The sequence below is a fragment of the Cryptotermes secundus genome, unplaced genomic scaffold (assembly GCF_002891405.2).
Source record: "Cryptotermes secundus unplaced genomic scaffold, Csec_1.0 scaffold223, whole genome shotgun sequence".
In the NCBI taxonomy this organism is placed as follows: Eukaryota; Metazoa; Arthropoda; class Insecta; order Blattodea; family Kalotermitidae; genus Cryptotermes; species Cryptotermes secundus.
The window spans coordinates 1478129-1499374 of record NW_019742556.1 but is presented as its reverse complement, the minus strand read 5'-3'; the positions used below and the strand labels follow the sequence as shown (position 1 = coordinate 1499374).

Genomic DNA, 21246 nt, shown 5'->3' with positions numbered 1-21246 from the left:
TCTGTGCCGTAAATAATTGGAAATTGGAATTCACTTGGCAAGGGAAAATCCAATTTACTGGTTGGTGTTCGAAGGCCATGTACTGCAGAAGAAATTTGTACAGAGAGGGAGCGATGAGAAAGAGAATGGATAAATGTCAGGGAATGAAATAAAACAAAGAGGATGATAGAAACTGGAATTTTGGCAATTGAAGACGTACACTTCCGTTTCTTCCACGTTGCCAAATTGTAGGTTTTGTGGGTATAGTTTCAAAGAGTCGAAATGTCCATACCCACAATTTGCAGAGGGGTGGTTTTCGGGGCTGTTTTTCTTTTCTGGATGTGAGGATCATCTGGATCCTTATAGCAACTTGATATAACAACGAATCTATGTCTTTGACTTTGTATTGATGTTTTGCTTTCGATTTCTCTTTAGACTATTTTGAGGACATTGCAACATTCGTCTAACAGAAATGAGTACCAGGAATTAATTAAATAATTTTCCTGGGGAGTAAAGCGCGGCTGAGTAAGGCTGACAACCTTACCGCCATCTTTGAGCTGATTGTCTAGATAATGTGGGGCCCTCAGTGTCTCACAGCCCTATGGGCCTTCACGGCCTGGTACAGGGATAGCTTTACTTTTTTTTTTAATCTCTTTATATCCAGCAGTCTTAGTTGGACTGGGTATCGCACATCGGAAGATCGGTACATATGCAATACAACACAGATACTTCAAGACTGCACATCTTAGACCTCTGAGCCTCTTGAATCAGCAATCATTATTTTTATCGTAGGATGAAGACGTTACGGCACGCACTGCTTAAAATTCCATTTATATGTATTGGGTTGCTCTATGGAAACGTACAGTATGCAGAGTATTGTAATTTTAAACATTAAACTTTGCAAAAGGCGGTGAAAGGGAAGGCAGAAATTGCATCTCTGTTTATCTACTGTTCCATTTACTACTCAAAGGGAATTGGTTCCTTCTCTTTGGATTTCGCGTGTCGCCTGGCATAGTAGATGGTCCAGCTCCGCACCGACACCCGACAAGTTGCCTAGCACCAAGGCGGTGATGGGCACTGGAGCGTACTATGCCCCCACCCATAAAGCGTGGGCTAGTTGCAAGTATCGACGTTTAATAAAAGAAGTGCGTTGTGCCACGAGTCCTGCACTTTCAAAATAATAGCCTTCCAAAAACCATGGTATATAGAATAGTCGTTTAAAAATAATTTGGTTCGTAGATATTACGAAATTAAACGGAACGCCGATTCTCCTATCGCATAATTTAAGAACTTTTTTGGGAGGTGCAAGGAGGAACATTTCACGTTATTGTTATTATTATGTTCTTTTGCTTGTGATTATATTAACTTTGCCTTTGGGCTGTTGAGCTGTTAACAAAACCAAACAACTCCGTGGCTTGAGTCCACAAGCAAACTATACCGATCGAGCGACCGTCATTTGTCGGCGAAGTTAGTTCCAACTTTAGCGAACAGGGTGCCAGGTGATCAGCGCAACGAACCGGTGTTGTTAAACGTTTACAAATATAGCAATTAGAATCGGGACACAGGTAACTAGGAGTTAGGCCGCGCCATAGCTCAAGCGGTTAGTCACTGGCTTCCCACCGCGGCGGCCCGGGTTCGATCCTGGGTCTGGTCAAGTTGGATTTGTGGTGGACAAAGTGGCGCTGGGGCGGGTTTTCTCCAAGTACTTCGGTTTCCCCTGCCAATCTTCATTCCACCAACTGCTCCATAATCACCCTCACCTATCATCTGGGGCTGGTACAATAGGCCAGAAGTGGCCGCAGTACAAGGGACTTAGTCCCACCCCACTAGCAATAAAAAGAAACTAGGAGTTACGTTTGTCGTTTTGTGTAGACCATTATACAATTAAGGCTCTCAGATCAAGAAAGAAAAAACAGATGGGTGGAGTGTAGGGGAGGTGGGTAATGCATACAAAATTTTTAAACGGAGAACCCGGAATGGAAGAGAGTACTTTGGAGACTAAAGCATAGATAGAAGGATATTATGAAAAGGTATATAAAAGATACCCGGTAAGGTCAAGAAATTTCTCTTCTCGAAATCGTCCAGACCGGCTGTGGGGTCCCCCCAACCTCCTGTCCAGTGGGTACCGGGGGCGTGAAGATGACCACTCACCTCCAGCTAGTGCCGAGGTCAAGAAAATGTGGATCTATACATGCACTCCCCATATGCCTTCATGGCGTAGTGTTTAATTCATTGGGCACAGGGACAGCTTTACCTTTTTGTCTTAAATATATAGATTGTGGCTATATTCATTGGATTCGCCTGGCTCAGGATAGGAATCAATGGCAGGCTTTGGTGAAAATGTTAATGAATGTTTGAATTCCATAAAAGTTAGCGAATTTCTTGATTCGCTGAGCGACTGTTCCATTAGCTGTTATTAATCAGTTTAGATGTACGTTTTACAAGGTTGCTGCAGAATTTCTGTATCACAGACCTTGAGACGCGCTGTGATGTGTTGCAGACAGGGTCTATGGTTCTGTGCTCCGCTGTGCCTCTCGGCCATCATGGTGTATGAAGTGACTCGTCTCAAGTGCAGCTGACCCAGCTCGGGGGTCAACATGATGAGCAGTGGACCGCGGACCTCACATCCACCAGACGGGCTAGAGCCAGAGGTGAGTCACAGAATAATTGATATTTCAACTTAATACCATGAGCCACTCGACCCTAAGGGCTGAGTCCGACCAACATCTAACGCCTCAGTGGCAAAATGTGCCTTGATTAATGTCTTATGTGTTGTTATTTAATATGGCCTGAAAAGTAATTAAATAATTTTTAATTTATGTTTATTTTATTCGACATAAAGGCTCTCATCATCTCCAAAATCTGCAGAGAAGTTGCTTAGGTTGCAAGAACTTACACGCGGGCCTTGCCATAATCCACTTTGCCATGGACGTTCCATTTTCTTATGGCGTTTGATAGATGTTATACCTTCCCCTCGCAAATCTTGTTCCGTTGTCGCTTGTGCTGGGAGATCTTGGCCCTTCCGGTCTTCCCTACTTGTCTGAACCACGGTTATTCTCCGCCCACTACAAACAATGAATAGTTTTTGCTACATCGCTAAGAAAGTATGTAATAACATTTTAGGTTTCTTGTCTATTTTTATTTGTGTGAGATTAAACAAGATTATATGGCCAGTGGACCGCCTCTATGATCTAGTGGTCAGAGTTCCTGGCTACAGAGCCAGAGGTCTGCCAAATTTCCTGAGAAGTAGTAGGTCTGGAACGGGGTCCATCCTCACGAGGCTGAGTGGACCCCGTTCGAGACCTACTACTTCTCAGAAAATCTGGTAGCGCCCGGAATCGAACCCGGCATCTCTGGATCTGTAATCAGGAACTCTGACCACTAGACCACAGGGGCAGTCGACAATCATTTTATCTTCCGTTGTCTACCTACGCCGGAAAGGTTGAAAGAAAACCACGAAATACCTGTTAGAATTGCCAATGTCCTGACCGAGACTGGAACCGGTTACCTCCCAAATACAAGTCAAAGACTCCACTAGCGCCTTGTCTCTCTCCTCCGTCATAACATTGTCAAATACCCATAATATGACTTAACGTCCTTCTCTGTCAGTGGATGTAGACACATGTTCTCAGTACAGTTACGCAAGTACATTGGTATGTGCACATGTGGGTGTGTTTATGTTGCCTTGAAATAATTAGTTCTTGCATATGTGAATGTTTACAAATTTCTTCATGTTGGAAGGACGTTTCCTTTCAGTGGCAGTAGCGTTGTGTTATTAAATATACAGGATTAAATGTGTAAGAAACGGCAGAATTTGGGTGGGTTTTAAAGGTGCTGAAGGAGAGGTCAAATAAATTACCCACCGACCTTGTACTTTTAGCTGCATTCGAGCTTGGGGTCTGGGTCAATAGATATACTGCAGTATTATGTCAGTGGCCGCTGCCGACTCAGGAAACGGCGCCATGTTTAATGGCCATATCGAACATCCATACTTATAATTATTCGTTGTTGAGCGGGTAGCGTGCATTGGCTCAAGCTGTTTCTGAAATATCGAGTTACTGGGAAATGAAACAGTATGAGACAGTGTTATCGTAATTATCGTAGCAGAAGACACTAGGATAAGGTGTCCAGAATATCGACTTACTGTAGCGCACCACAGCGTAAGACAGTTATGGCCGTAATCTGTTCGTAGTACACTGTAAGGCATAATTTCAATATTAAATTACTGTATCACAAATCCGAAACCGATTAATAAACATAATGTCTTTGTTGTGGGACTGTAATCCTCGTTTTCCTTAACTGGATCATGTATGACGCTCAAAAAAAAAATCCAGGTCACAGTTATAAGTATTGTGACGTGTATACCCATTACTAGGCAACGACTCGTTAAATACGTGCCCGCGGTAAACACGCCTCAACAATAGAGAGGCTGTTTTCGATGTGGCCCACGCCGCAACCGTTGCTATGCAATGATGCGGTAAACACGCCTAAAGCAATGCGGGCAATAGAAAACGGTGTTTCACATGGAGTCCGCGCAAAGTGATTATAAAGACGAATTCAATTGAACAGAACAGAGTCGAGTTTCGAGAGGCCAGCCTGCACGGATGTATGCTTGGGAGCAGATGAATTGAATCGAGTGTTCGGAATTGGCAGCTGCAGAATAATGCAAGAAGGGAATTAGGCTGTGAAAAGAAGATTTCATGTGTGATTTGAAGTGACAGTGAGACTTGTTATGAAATCCGTTGCCAGGATACGACTAGTGAAGACTGAGAATCCTAATGTATGTGCAGGGTGAACTGTAATGTGTGCAGAATAGCGATAGCGCCGTATTGCCTGTAGTCCCGAGTTGTGTGAATAAGGCGTTGATTAATCGAATCAGCCAATCCAAATCCCCGTCTTATAAGTCACGCGGAAACTCCTACACGTAACAATATATTAGATTGCAGACAATTCCGTTATATATGTCGCTACGAGAATAAATAAAGGGAGCGTAATTTACTTAAATCTAAATTAATTTTAGAGATTAGGAATGCATGGAATTTTTCTGCCACTTCCCACTACGTCCTCATGGCATGATCTTTAAGTACAGGGACAAGTTTACCTCTGCCTTAACCTTATGTCAGCGATTAAACACTAAAAATATTGAATCTTGGAAGGATAGCAAGATGGATCACAGGCTGCTTTTGATGTCCGTTATCTGGTTTCACAGATGTAACATATGGACAGGCACACGTGATCTCTTTATTGTGGGTTTTGCTCAAAGAACGTTAATAAAAATTGTAGTAAATTCTAACGCATCATTTTGTATACTGTATTGCATAGGTCTGCGGTTGCTGTAAGCTGTGTCATGAATGGACATAACGAGTGCTATTGTATCATCCGAACTGGGTCAGAAGGACTAATAGACTAGATCACTGGGCCAGCGCTCTCATCTTCTGAGATGGTAGCCGATTAAACTGCAGTATGAAGGCAGTACTGTACCATCTTTTCCCTAACCCAACCGACCATTTCAACAGAGTTACCCGCTTTGATTAATTAGTTTTTGTAATTGCTGAATTGTGTTCTTACTTCTTGAACCTTTGATTTAAGATTATTTGTTATTATTTGTTCTCTTTCTGGATATTTTAGCACATGTCCTGCTGGTCATGGTAGCAGAGAGGTCTGAGCCATGAACTGTCTTCGCTCGCTTTGAAGCCAGCATTGTGGGTTCGAATCCCACACAAGTCATGGGTGTTTGGTATGTGTTTTGTTCTGTGTTTAGGTAGAGGCCTTGTATGAGGGGTAGGCCTTCTCGGCCCTTGCACCGCGACCTACAGTGGTCTATTGTGCTTTAGGTAGAGGCCTTACAACGAACTGATCACTCATCCAAGGAGTCCTGCTGTCTGTAGAATGATCCTGAAACTGAAAATCAGAGGCCAGGGCCCAAGGGGTTGTAGAGCCAGCGAAAAAAAAAAATATTCTAATCCAGTGGCTTCAGCATTTGTACAGTCTTTAATCCAGCATTAATGAGGATTTGAATTAAGTGGTTAAGTGAAGTATTGTCAGAATATTTTTCTTTCCTTGGCACTACAGCCCCAGTGGGCCTAGGCCTACCTCCGTGAACTTCTCCGTTCACTTCGGTTTTTCTAGATTACACATTCGGTAAGACTCCCTGGGCGGGTGATCAGCTCGTCGCAAGGCCTCTACCTATACACAAACACAGAAAAACGCACACAAACTAAACATCCATTCCCTGAGTGGGATTCGAACCCACGATCCCGGTTTCCAAGCGAGCGAAGACAGTGCACGCCATAGACCGCTGGGCTACCGTGACCGGCCCATTGTCAGAATACGTATATAGTAAGAAAATCTTGCATTTATTCTGCTGGATTTATTTGTAGGTTATTTAACAAGACTCTTTTAACTGTAACCGTTAAATCTTTTTGAATGAAATGCAGGCAAAATCAAGCATATTGAATCTGGAAGAATTTGTGAGAAAGTTAGTCCCGAGGAGTGTCTAAATGAAATTGCTGAAGGAAATGTAGGAACAACTTGTCAGGACGACCAGTTCCTGGGTGAGGTTTATTGCTTCCTGCGAATAAGTCAGTCACGTTATGCTGAGTTCCTTTCTTAATAAAGGGGAACAATTAGTTGTATCTGTAGAAGTGATTTATCCTATTTAGAAAAAGCAACAGACAATATTGACCATAGAAAGCTTGTAGTTCTGATTACTCCACTTTTACAATCGCTGTGGCTCAGAGCAAGTTGGGATAATGATAGAAATATAGACTTTTATTTATGAGATGCTCGGTTCATATCTTCAGTTATTCAGTTATTCAGTATTGAGGGGGTGGGTTACCCCATGCACCGCGACCAGTTTGATCTATTGTGCGTTCCCCTTTGAATTTCTACTGTCTCCATACCTTACCGGTACTGGTGCTTGCTATCGTTCCCTTTCTGGCAGCGAGGTTTCGGCCTTCTACTGGCAGTGGTATCTGATAGTTAGTCCCTTTCTGTCAGTGAGGTCGTCCCTCCTCTGGCAGTGGTACCTAAGCTCCCCCATTGCATTGGAAACTACTTGGGCGGGAAATAGCCTAAATTTAGCTCAGAGGTCTCCTAGAGACATGAGGTTCGTATCTCAGTCAGGCTACCAGCAATCCTGACTGAGGTTCTTCGTGGTTTTCTTCATTCCGTCCAAATAAATGCTGGGATAATACTCCATTAGACCGTGACTGCTTTCTTCCAGATCCTTTTCTGTTCGTTATTAACCAGTCATCCACAGTATATAGTCTGAGATACTTGCAGTGTCATTAAAAGAAATCACAAAATAAAAAATGATAGACCCTCCTGATGCCCTGTCTGTTGTTGGTATGTTACTGTCAGGAAATAAAAAAATAGAGGCATCGGGTCATTTCAGAATGCTGATAACCTGCTGCAAGACTGCACAGTGCTAAAAGAAGAAGAAGAAGAAGAAGAAAAAAAAAACGCCGTTGCATTAGTCCGCAAGCGAACTATACCGACCGAGCGACCACCGCTTGTCGGCGAAGTTAGTGCCAACTTCAACAGATAGAGGTGTCACATAGGCAGTGTACGTAGTCCCCACGGCCATTAATTTCGGTTTCTTAGACCGGAACCGCTATTTCCTTGAAATAACTACTCAGGTATCCTCACGAGGCTGAGTGGACCCTGTTCCAGACCCACTACTTCTCAGAAAATCTGGAAGCGCCGGGAATCGAACCTGGGACCTCTGATCTGTAGTCAGGAACTCTGACCACTAGACCACAGAGGCGGTCATAAGAAGAAGAAGAAGAAGCTCCACAAACAAAATTTTCACCTCCGTTAAAACTTTAAATCTTATTAAGGTTAGAGGTGATATGTGATAGCAGGATATTTAAAATTCTTTATTCCCTGCGAATGAACTGATGCCTCTGAATTAAAGTATTGCGTGCACCCATTTTCTAGCAAGAGATGTAGCACAGCTGTTGCCAGGTGTCAAGGGTTAATGAGATGATGTTGATAACTAACATGTGCTGTATTTTAAAGTGAGATACACCATTGAAAATAGTATTTCATTAGCTTTCAATAAGCATAAAATGAGTTTGTGGCTTAAGCGGGACTGAAATAAATTGTAAGGGACTTGTGCAAAAATTTTTTTTTTTTTTTTACCGTTTTTGAAGCCTTGCTGCTGAATTGATGTAAGACACAGGAACTAAAGTTAATTATATTGTGCTGAAGCATCCTGTTGCACTGTGTATTCCGGTTCTAGGATCCACACTTCACTCTCTGTGTTCAAAATACAGCAGCATAACAGCAGGTTTAACTACAGTCAGATACACACTGAAACGATACTTAAATACACATTCATTCTACTCTGTTGATGAATAGCTATTGTCTAGAAAATAACACGTATCTTTAAATAGCTTTGTGTGTAGTCACTGTATATTCTTGGTTTCTCTTGTGTGAGAACTCCATTGGGTCTGTACATATGTTTTGTATTTATATGACATATTCCACATCTTACAGTCATTTTGACTGGGGCACGCTGTAGTGTAGTTGGTTGAGGCACTATGCTACAAGCCGGAAGGTCACGGGTTCAAGTCCCGAGGAGGTCATTGGATTTTTTTCAATTGACTTAATCCTTCTGGCTGCACTATGGCCCCTGGGGTCGACTCAGCATCCAATAGAAATGAGTGCCAGGAATTAATTAAATAATTTTCCTGGAAGTAAAGTGTGGCCAGCGCATAAGGCTGACAACCTTACCGCCATCTTTGAGCCGATTGTTTAGCTAATATGGGACCCTCAACGTCTCACAACCCTATGGGCCTTCACGGTCTGTTACAGGGATAGCTTTACTTTTTTTACTTTTACAGTCATTTTGACTAATTTTGGATCCATGGAATGCAATGCAATGCAATGCAATGCAATGTAATGTAATGTAATGCCCATTAGGCCGAAACATGTAGTATAAAATAAATTAGAAGAGACAAAGAGACGTAATGTCTCAGTTCAGTATATGGACAGAGTTGTACAGAGAGGGTGAAGTGAAAACCCTAAAAAAAGGAACTAAACCCTTGGCAGGAAGTCTTTTCTTTGTAGTCAATGAACCCATTAGGTTTCATGGAGATCTTACATGCAGCCTCTGTTTGAGTTGGCATATGATAATCCATAAACGAGTTAATTCACAGTATATGTAATGTTACTGTGTTGGCTGTGTTGATTAGCATGAGCGAATGTTAATGTGTGCTCAATTGGTAAGGCCTAAAATAAACCTTAAGAAACCTTAGCCATAATATGAAGTCAGTGTCCCGAAGATACTCAACTAACCTGGTTAATGCTGTAAATGAGATGGACGTAGGGGGAACGGAGTTGCCACATTTTGTTCTTCCATACAGAAACTGTAAGATAGACCCTCTTGATGTTGTGTCAGTGGTTCCTGTACTCCTGTGAGGAAACAGAATCAGTCATATAATTATATACAAAAGTAGTAACAGGCAGAAATAATAACAGTTTTAGAGCTGCCTTGTGTTGCATTGTTACAGCATCTGGAGATAATGTGTAGCTGTGTACCTAGCCGCTGCGCCCTGGATTAGAGGCTAGTGTCTAACCTCCCTTGTTGTTCATAAACCGTGTGATCCTCAGGGATCAGAGGAACAGGGAGGGGCAGGCAGTACAAACATCTCCCAGAAATGTTCTGACTGGGCCAAGTTCTTGCTAGGTTTTCATGTGATTCCATTGATTACAGCTTCTGTGCTCAGTGGTGTTACTGGAAGTAGGGATGACTTACTTGTTACAGGATTTTCTGTGCTTTTATGTTATGGATACTGCCTTGTAAACGTTATAGCACAGAGTACATAATCCCAGATTGTTATTTTTATACACACTGTATTTGGGTATAATGCAGATGTCTTATGCCAGCCATATTTTGAGTCTGTTCCAGCTTTAAACTCCAGAACCCCACATCAGGTTTCAGTGCTGTTCTGTGTGGAGAGTCCTTATTAACATTTATTTGAAAACCTAAAAGAAATTTATGTTTATATGATTGAATAGACACCAAACCAAAATTTCTGGTTTAAATTGTACTTTTCTGGATAGTTCATGGTTTTATAATTGATGTAAATTACTTTTCTCCTCGATGTGATAGAAATTTTCAGACCGAACATTATTACACACTTTAGAAAAAACTTATTTCACAGTTGTATAATAGTTGGCCTGAAATATAATGAAGTATATTTTTTTGTGTTCATTTAAAGGTTTATTACTATTGTCAGTTCATTATACCAATATTTTGTTGCATATTTTCTGTTCATTGTCTTAGCTCTCTTTCATATGTGACATGTTTGGCATCTGAATATACTCTCACAGGTTATCGTTGTGATGACAGTATTCTGCCCAATCCATGACGTCAAAACATATGATTTAATAACAATTAAATATATTGTTAACATGACCTTCCTAATCATATGCGTTTATTTTCTCGTAAACTGTTATCATATTTTCCAGAATATGAGATGCACTTTTTTTATGAAAACTTCTATCTCAAATATTTGTGCGACTTATTCTTCATTGTGCTTTGCAGTTCAGAAAATATGGTACTTAGAGCTTACCAGAAGTGCACTACTGACAGGGGAAAATGTGTTACTTCCATAGACAAAAATGTATGTAAATAGTACTGGGGTCTGTGTCATCATTTCAGATTTGTTGTTCTAATGATTGAGCTTTCTTGTTTTTTTTGACAGAGGGAGCCAGTGAAGTTTGATGTCCATCTTCGGGGGGCTCCAAATGAGGTAGTGCAGCTGGTACAAAATATCAAGGATGTAAGTTTGTCATGTTTTATGTTTAAATATAAAAATACTTATCAATTTCATTCTTTAAAATGGGAAAAAAGAATATCTATACAGATTTAAAATAAATTCACCTACATTTCACACAATATACCAAAATATGTTTACAAAATGATTTATTCACTTTGGTTAATCTCTTATGCCAGAAAAAAATATTTTGTATTTTAAATGCTAAAAAGCATTTTTATTGGAGTAGGTGTTGACTAAGACCCCAATTTTCTTGGAGTACAGCTTGAAAACAAGTCTTTCTCCTTGGTCAATGTGTCTTCAAATATTGCCTTGTAATCTGAGAGGCTTCACATTTTAAACCCTTTTTGCAGTAACTCCAGGTACTGAAAATGCTCCCCCCCCCCCTCCATCTTTAAACTAATTCTTTAAATGCATTCGAAGCATTGTAATCTAACGGCTTTGAGTCTGGAGAATTTGGTGGCCATTATGTAGTTACGACAAATTCAGCTGCCATGTGATCAGGCACTTTCAAAGAGCAGATAATATGAATGTATTAAGAATGTGTTTTTAACATTCAGAATGGAGAATATTTTTCTATGTAATGTATTAACCAAATTTAATAAATCTTTTTATGCATATATTTAGGTGTGTCACGTATAACTTTTCAGTCCAGAACCTTTTGTCTTCTCATCTGCTGTCTAAAAACATAAAAATTAGAATATACAAAACTGTAATTTTGCCTGTGGTTCTGTATAGATGTGAAACTTGGTCTCTGACATTAAAGGAGGAACATAGACTGAGGGTGTTTGAGAAGAGGGTGTTTAGGAGAATATTTGGACCGAAGAGAGATGAAGTGACAGGAGGTTGGAGAAAACTGCATAATGAGGAGATTTCATAACTTGTACTCTTCTCCAAGTATAATTAGAATGATCAAGTCAAGGAGGATGAGGTGGGCAGGTCATACTTTTTTAATTAATCCTGTGCAGTATGTTTTTGAATGGTACTGGGTACAATAACCAATACAGCATGTAAGGAGCAGACAGTGAAGGAATAAATCTAAATTGCATAATAAAGCAAAATGTGCCTGTACTTTGCACAGATGGCAACTGTTGGTGCACATTTCGTTAATTATTCAATTCTGTTTTATGTCTAGATGTGCAGTGAGATAAACATTTTATGTTCCTCTTGGGAACAGTGGTTACTAATCATGTAACTTCTAGTCAAGAGCATGCAGAGGGAAGGTTATAGGCCATGTATAACCATGATAGGTGTGCATATATCCTGTGAGAGTTAAACATTAACTTAAAATTTAGGCCGCGCCATAGCTCAAGCAGTTAGTCGCTGGCTTCCCACCGCGGCGGCACAGGTTCAATCCTGGGTCTGGTCAAATGGGATTTGTGATGGACAAAGTGGCACTGGGGCAGGTTTTCTCCAAGTACTTCAGTTTCCCCTGCCAATCTTCATTCCACCAATTGCTCCACAATCACCCTCACCTATCATCTGGGGCTGGTACAATAGGCGAGAAATGACCGCAGTACAAGGGATTTAGTGCCACCCCACTAGCAATAAAAAAAGAACTTAAAATTTAATAATTTTCTTGTATACATACAGGCTTATTGGATGGCCACAAATTGATTTGAATATTACTGTCTTTTGGGATACGATGTGATGTAGTTTGTTAGATCAGTCCTAATATTTTGGGAGAATATGCTCTCTTCATTCCACAGGGTAGAAGTGTTCCCTGAAGATGGAGGCAGCATGTTCCTGTAGAAGGTCAATAATGATCAACCATACTACACAACATTAATCCCAGAAGACAGTAATCTTCATAGTCCCTATCATAGGATCTTCAAATTTAAATATTCTTTACTGTCAGTTCAGTACTGTGTCTTTCACTCTTGTCGTTACAGTGGAAGATCAGAAAAATCTGTTGAATGGTAAGTGTTGTATGTCAATGGTTAGATGACTTAAATGGAAAGAATTTAACTTGAGAGAATTGGAAGATGATATAGAAATTAAGCCTGAACAGGTAAAATCTTAAATCAAGAAATATTAAATAAAATTTTATTACCATGGTTTATGCTAACTGTCTTACAGTGTATACACTTTTTCACCTTATTCTTCACTTCCACACTACATGTTTCAGCACTAATGTGCCAACCTTAGGTGTCTTTATGCACATTAAACTATTGTACTGCATGCCATGATGTCTTCATTCTAAAATGACTAAAAACTGTATTCATCATATATGACAATGAATTCTAAATAATAAAACTTTTCAGGATTCATCCTACATCACACTCAAACACGTGAATTACGCCATTCCTCTTTTATGTGTAATTGGCTTAATTCACGTGTTTGAGTATGATGTAGGATGAATCCTGAAAAGTTTTATTATTTTGAATTCATCGACAGACACCTGAGGATGGCACATTAGTGCTGAAACATGTAGTGTGGAAGTGAAGAATAAGGTGAAAAAGTGTATACACTGTAAGACGGTTAGCATAAACCCTGGACATGAATCAGTGTAACAGGACGCTAAAATATAACATTAAAAATTTTATTATATATAGATATTGTTCCTATAGTAGGCATTGCCTGTAATTCATCCAGTACGTAAATATAAGGTTAAGTGTAATGTTTCAGGTTGCAGAACAGTTCCTGTACCACTGGAAGACATTTCCAATCGTCCTGCCACAACCTCTCACTGTATCAAGCCCACCTGTACACCAGCACCAACATCAGAATTCGACAGGAGGGAACAGCTCTGAGCTCAATGGGAGCAATGTTGCTGGATCGACTGATAACAATGGCTCATCACTATCTTTGGCACGAAGAAGCAACAAACACCTGAATATGCGTGATCTGTTTCTTGCGCCATCATTTGATGAACTTGATGCAGTTGCTGTTGACTCTAAAGGAGAGCCAAGGAGACTCAGCAGTAAGCAACTTGAGTATATCAGAGAAAGGGGGTAAGTCAGATGATCTGTATATATTGTTTTCTGTAGACTTGGCCAGTGTTTGCTTCTTTTATGTTTTAATGTAAAGAAACTGTTGTAGTTCTTTGCAGTGCTCATGCTATTTTAAATGGAGTATATAAGCAGCAGATGGTCGTCATCTGAGTCACATTTTGGAGGTACCCAGTTTGAATACCATCTGATGACCAGCTGTTCTGACTGATGCCCTTCATGGTTTTCCTCAGTTTTCTAGGATAGGTCAATGATAGTATGTTGAAATCGCCACAGCCACTTCTCCATAATTTCCATTCTGAAATATTTAACTATTCTCTTATTCCTAGCAGTGCCAGTTGTTGGAGAGGGTGGGTTTCCCCATGCAGTTAGACCAGATATTGGTCCATTGTGTGTCCCCCTGTGATATTCTACCAGTCTCTATTCCCTACCGGTACTGGTGTGTGCCATCAGTCCTGACTCAGCCAGCGAGTTCAGCCTCTACTGGCTCAGCGGTATCTCGATGCTTCCCCCATCTACCAGAAGCGTTAGAGACTACTGTTCGGCAGGAAATGTCCTAATTTTCGCTCAGAGGTCCCCTTGGGATATGAGGTTGTTTTACATGCCACAAATCTACGACACGGGACCCACGGCTTAAAGTCCCTCCCAGAGGACTTATTCCCTGAATTTTTCCGCCCTTAAAAATTCCACGACCTCCGCCTGGTTTGAACCTGCGTACCTTGAGTCATGAGGTGGGAACGTTACCCCTAGACTACGGAGGCCGCTTACCAGTGCCAGTTACTAAGGGGTCTATCTTATAGGGCATAATTCCATATTGCCCATTGAAAGTCCACTGACATTTCAGAGGATGTGTCACCTCCATCCTCAGGGTCTTTGTAATCAAAAGAACCTGTTTGTAGACAAAAGAAATCAGATAGCTGAGTGTAAAATTTGTATTTAAAATGTGTTTTTCTTTACATTGTCCATCCTATACTTATATAACAGTTTTTTAATTTACTAGCGAACTTGTTTGAACTGTGATCGGAGTGCCACTGACAGTGAATGATGGAGGTAAAATGTGTCTGCTAGTGAACTGAAGTGAAAATTGTTGTGAGAAGTGAAGATGGATAGTTAAAAGANGTCAGCAAGTCATGGAAGCCTCTCATCTGTTCCCTCAAGAAACCTCCAGGACATGATGCCAGATCCACAAGGCCATGCAAGTCCATGCCCAACACGCATAGCAACCCCGAAGCTTTAAGGTTAATACCCTCCCATTAACCTTGCCTTTCTCTGCCGACACAATATTCTATACCTGCTCTAGCCTGTTACCTGCTGGCCCACCTCCCCAGACCCTTCCCCTCTCCTCTCTACTGATTTCCCATGTAGCCCCTCTTCCTGCTCTTATAGAGCTCGGTTTATTCTTGACATTAGTCTATTTGCACCTGCTCATGCTGGTTCTTTGCTTGCGGATTTTCTTCTTCTTTCTTCTACCCTGAAGATGGAGGCGATACGTTCCTCCGAAACATCGGTTAACACAATATCTACACGGTGCCATATCCCAGAAGACTGCTTTCTTCATAGTTGTCACCGTGAAAACCTAAAATCTCTAAAGAATTATTTTAGTTTAGGTCCTATGTAACTTTTCTTTCTACAAATAATAACCAAAATATAGTCAGCACTTATCCGCTCCTGAAATTGTGATATTCTGACTAGATACAAATGCGATGTTATTACACTCAGTAATATTGTAACAAATAACAATTTTGCAGTGATGTCAATACCACAAATGCATTATTATACCTGCAGTGTGATGGGTGACAGATACACAGTAAGGACCATAAATAAATATATAATCTCTTCATATTGTGAGGATACTTGAATTAAGGAGTTTATTGTAAGAGGGACATGCAGTTTGGATGGGGAAAACTAGAAGCGCATGAAAGTCTGGTGATGAAACTTCTTTATAAAATGCCACTTTTGAAGGCTGAAAGTTGTATATTGGCCGGAAATTTAGTAAATAACTTTTTTCATATGCGTGTATTATATAATGTTAATGAGAAATAGTGTGATGGTATGACTAAAGTTAGAAAAGATGTTAAAGGAATCAGTTATAGATGCTTTAAGATGATATCCCAACATTTGCCCAGAGAAATTTATTGGGATGTCTTTATAATTGGAACTTTTGGTTCTGTTGACTGAGGATAACCATGAGAACCTTCAGTTAGGAATGCTGGTGTCCAGTATATTTTCTTATTATAGGCTTAAGCTTTGAAACCCAGACTGCTTTAAGGTACAGTTTGATCGCTTATTCGCAAGACCTTAAGAAAAACTGAAAAGCTTGTTAGACAGGGTCTTTGCAAAATACATCCAAAAGTATAGTGACAAATGATTGTGAGAAATCTTGTCACATGGATAATTGAACAGGGCCTTCGAAGACTTCCGTCTTCTATTCATGAGTTGCAGCATTTAATTCCCAATTTGTTACCTACTATATATATAACATAAAAGATCCCAGTGCCTGTAATAAAGATTAAATTTAAAAAATGTAATATTTTGTCTTAAACCACCATTTCTGCATAAATTCGGCTTTTTACTTAACCAAATTGCGTAGGTTGCGCAAGAAGTGAAATTTAGAGGTTTTAAATGGAATAATAACTGTGACTGTTATTCTGCTATCAGTCAACAACATGGTGGCTATATGTATAGTCTTTATATTGTGATTTAATTGAATTATTATGGTTCTAGGTGAAAAAATTGTTAGCTTTTAAACGTTTCAGGAATATATGAATGATTGACTGAACTGTTTAGATATTGGTAATGACATTATTAATGTTATATAAGCTAGAAGTGTATCATACCTATTAAGGATGGTAGATTTCTATAGTTCTGATTATCAAATTCAGTTTAAGTTGGGAGTTTAATGAACCTGTCAGTATCAAGACTGTATAATGTTGGATGATCAAATGATTAATGAATGTGAAGCAATTTATAGACTGAAAATTAGCAGGGCAAATCAAAGTACTTGGAGAAAACTCACCAAACACCACTTTGTCCTCCGCAAATCCCACATACCCTGGCCTGGGATTGATCCCATCCCACCACAGTGGGAAGCCAATGATTAACTGCCTGAGCTATGGCTTGAGTGGTCTTAGGGTTTTAATTACAGTATATGTTAGCTAGTCTGGTGTATTGAACATGCTAGGGGCAATGAATGCCGATCACAGTGGCCATGTGGTCTGAGGCATGAACATGTTCGTCCGTTCAGACACTAGGACCATGGATTAGAATCCCACTTGAGGCATGGATGTCTGTGTATATTTATTTTGTGTTTGTGTTGTTATGTCGATAGGTAGAGGCCTTGTGATGGGCTGATCCCCTGTCCAAGGAGTCCTCCCGACAGTGTGTAGGGATAAGAAACTGAAAAGCATCCAAAGCCCACCATGGGACTGTAGAGCCATAGATAGATAGACAGGTAGATAGATAGGAACAGTAAGTATGGAAGTGTGGGTGGTATGACGTTTCGCAGGAGGAAACCAAAAAACTTGCGTTTATTTAATTACACAGTGTCAACTATAAAAGTTATTTCAAATTAAATGAGATTGTGAGTAACGGTGGAAGAAACACTGCGACAAGAGGCTATGGACTTTACTAGCATTTATGCCTGGAGTGGCTAAGGAACAAAACATGTCAGTTAGAATAACTGGTACTTTAGTTAAGTTTCAAAACTTTCCCCAATGCTACCTTTGCCACCACAAATCCCCTGTTGCCTATGCTGGAACTAAAAGTATATGGAGAAGGCAGTATCTATTTATGTGAGTTATGGTGTGGCCTCAGGTGCACTATACCATCTGTTTTATTAACCTTGAGCTGTGATAGATCATGTAGTAATGGCCCAAAGAAACGAGGTTAGATTTCTGCCAAGGGCAAGAGAGTTTTCTCTCCACAATATCTGTACTGGCTTTGGGGTCCACTCAGCCTCCCATCAAGTCAGAATTGGGGTCTGCTTACCTGAGACAAAAGCTGCTGGGGTGTCAAGTTAAACACTCACCTCCATCTAGTACCAAAGTTGAAAATGCATTGAGCTCTACCTCTACTCCCTATATTTCTTCAGGGAATGGTATTTAGTTAATCACAGGGACAACTTTACTTCGCATATGAAATGAAAATTTTGTCCTACATGGAAGTTAAAGGTCAATTATATCCTTTATTTTGTCACATCATAGATGTTGTCTTACTTCGCAGTGAAGTTTCTTTTTCTGCATATAACAAGTTGAGTGATTATTGTGAAAAAAAGATCTTATTTTATTTAGAATCCCCTGTGTGTGTTATTGAACCAGAATAATATGAGTAAGTTTCTTCATTATAGTGTGTAATATTGCTTTTTCCATTATTTCCTTGTTCATATTCACAATATATGCTCCCTACAACCAGGCACAGGAAATCCGTGCCATATGCAGAAATATCTAAATGTATCTGCGTGGTAAAATTTATGTAACTAGCCTGCAGATTATATTTTGAGCATATGCATTTTCAGTTATAGGATATTTGAATGTTCAGCTTTTGTACATCGTTAATAAAATAACTAATTGGCTTTATGTTGCATATGTGTGTGTGAGAAATATGTGCTCCATTATATTTAACAATAAACCTCTTTAGTTCAGGTTGTTTGAATTTCATACAGAATTTGAGAAAGAGCGTGCAAGTCCGCCCCCCCATTAGATCCATATTTTCAGATTCTGTATCCATCACAGTTTATTTATACCCATGTTCACTGGCATAATTTATGCATTACATGTGTACATTAAAAAATATATTGAGGCATGTACAAAGTTGTTTTGTTTATGTACCACATGTAATATTTGTGTATTCAACCAGACTCCAAACATTTTAATCACATTAATGTTTTGATTGGTGCTTGAAGTTTAGATTTTATTTTAGTGTCACATGTGTAGGAACAGATGGAGCCACCAGTGTTATGAAATATCTTTGCCACTCAGAAAAATTTATGTTTCTCTTGTGCCTTGTTACTTAAACTTTTCTGTATCTACTTATATATTGACCTTTTCAAGAACAATAAACAGGCTTCCTTGCTTAAATAACCCATTAGTATATCTTCTGGTGCAATATTTAGATAAGTAAATGTGAATCATGCCATATTTGATTATGTTGTGTAATGCAATGCAGTGCAATGTAAAAAAATTGTGATTCATGAAGTATAAATTGCTCTTGTTCCAGTTCACAGTAAATCATTGTGTTTAAACCGAATAGAATTATGTTGAAGGGAGAGGATGTTCATATGTAATAGTTTTATTTTGTTGTTTCAAATCCCACACATTTGCTGGTATTTATGGTTATAACGAAGAGGGAAGAAGATAAAGGAATATATGAGTCGGGGAGTGTGGGCTCAGTTTGAAACACTTCCAGGAGAATTTAACAATGTGCAGGCTCTGAATTCAAGTAAAATATAGGCACAGAATGATCCAGTTCAACTGCATTTTGAATTTCACACAAACCTTTCTCATATTTTAAGTTGTTAACTGAAATTTGTTGCAATATTATCTTTCACATGTTCAAACGTGCTAATATCCATATTATATTTAAGCATCCTGTTGCACTATACACTTCTATATGTAATACAAAGTATTAAAGATGTTAACGACACACACACAGGGAGCCTGCACACAATAATACACGAACGGTGCTGAAAACAAGAAATAGCTGCTGCAGCACATGTAGACAAGAGCAGGCGTCCCTGGTATTTAAAACTTTAAATTTTAAATTTTAAACTGGAATGCTAAAAATCAGATTGACAAGCATGTGTTGGCGTGATTTTAAAACAAAACTGACAGGCTGATGTTTTAGATTTTTGACTGTGTGCAGTGTGACAGCTACGTAGTGAAAAATACACCTGGTGGTGGCCAATTATGGCGGAAACATGTAGTATAGAGGAAGAAAAGACAAAGATCTACAACCAAATAAATTGTTGCATTCACAAGGGCATTTATATTATTACATATAGAAGTGCTAATATCTGTTAGACTATCATTGTTCTCCTGTCAGTTTGAATGAATTCACTCTTTTGACCTTTGAACAAAACATTTTGGTTATCCACATCATGTATCATCATCATATACCTCTGAAATATCGGTCTTTCTGTGAATTACACAGCATTATAACCCAGAATACTTGTGGGAGTCAGAAATTTTCTTTCTGTACATAGGTAGGGAAAGTATACAAATTTTTAATTTAGAAGTCAGTAAAAAAATACAGTTCTACTGGAATGATTATTTATGTATTCCAGTGAGTCTGTTCTAAAGAAAAAGGCAAAGCTTTCCCTGTAACAGGTCATGGAGACTCTTAGGTTTGTGAGATGTCGAGGCTTCCACATTTTCAAGATACTCAGCTCACAGATGGTGGTGAGGTTGCCAACCTTCTGAGCTGGCTGCACTTGACCCCCAAGAAGATTCCTGGTACTCATTTCTGTTAGAGGCTTAGTCACCCCCTGGGGCCATAGTGCAGCTGGAATGATTAGATAAAATAAAAAAAAAAGTCCAACGACCTCATTGGGAATCGAACCCGCAACCTTCCTGTTTGCAGCATAGTGCCTCAAGCAATTACACTACCGCGTGCCCCATAGAATCTGTGTTATTTACTATATACTTGATCAATATAACTAAAGGTAATTTTAAAGAATTAATTTTTAGAGACAAGTATTATTTGTTCTGAAGCATGGTCTGGCTTCTGGTTGCTGCATGAATGTCAGTCATACAGGCCTAATCATCTTTATCATTTGTATCGCAAGCCACAGAGTAAAAGCTGATAAGAGAATAGACACAAATATATGCTGGATTAGTATATAACCAGTCACCATATTCTTACTATTTTTCTAATTCAGACTTTTATTATTTTGTGATGAAACTGTGAAAGTTATACAGTTTCAGTTTGAGGTTGCTTTCCATAAATGCTTCCATGGCTAGATTAGGTTAGTAAATATCTTGGAGCATTATTGTTTAAAAAGGTGGTGATTCCTAAAATCCACCAAGCATTCTATGTAATATGTTGTGAATATGGACAAAAAGAATCCATTCTTGCATTGTATACCAAGGTCTTCCAATTTCTATTACTGTAGTGTTGTTTTGTATGTATGTCTTATACCATATTTTTTTGTTTCCTTCCTTTCTTTCCATCACTGAAAAGCTTACACAAGGATAAATATGGAAAGCCGAAGAAATTGAGTGCTACTCAGTTGGAAAGTATTCGACGTTGGGGGTACGTTTTCAACAGAGAGATCACTGTATACTAAAAAAAACTACATGTGTGAAAGAAGTTTATGTGGATTGATGATAACAAAACTCAAATTCTGGACGCAGGGCCCCAGTAACCGCAGTAATAAGAGAATGTGGCATGTCTGGGGAATATTATTAATCTTATTTTGAATTCCATAATGTTTTTGTGTCATCCACCAGACTGTAATTATATTTCCACTTTTACAGTTTTAATGCTTAACAGGAATTTGTACAATTCAGGCAGTAATGCAGTTCTCCATTTTT

At 39.4% G+C, this 21246-nt stretch overlaps 1 protein-coding gene across 8 annotated transcripts in view; it reads left to right on the top strand.

Moving 5' to 3' along the window:
- Positions 1-21246, top strand: part of LOC111873321 — a 157285-nt gene that overhangs the window by 92914 nt on the left and 43125 nt on the right. For 7 of the 8 annotated variants that reach the window (XM_023867933.2, XM_023867934.2, XM_023867931.2 and 4 more), the window contains 4 exons: positions 2480-2630; positions 10695-10772; positions 13395-13720; positions 20894-20965. In XM_023867933.2, the coding sequence (XP_023723701.1) occupies positions 2577-2630; positions 10695-10772; positions 13395-13720; positions 20894-20965 (530 nt within the window). In that variant the 5' untranslated portion in view covers positions 2480-2576. The remainder of the gene's footprint in view (positions 1-2479; positions 2631-10694; positions 10773-13394; positions 13721-20893; positions 20966-21246) is intronic. The other variant, XM_023867938.2, reaches the window with a different exon arrangement.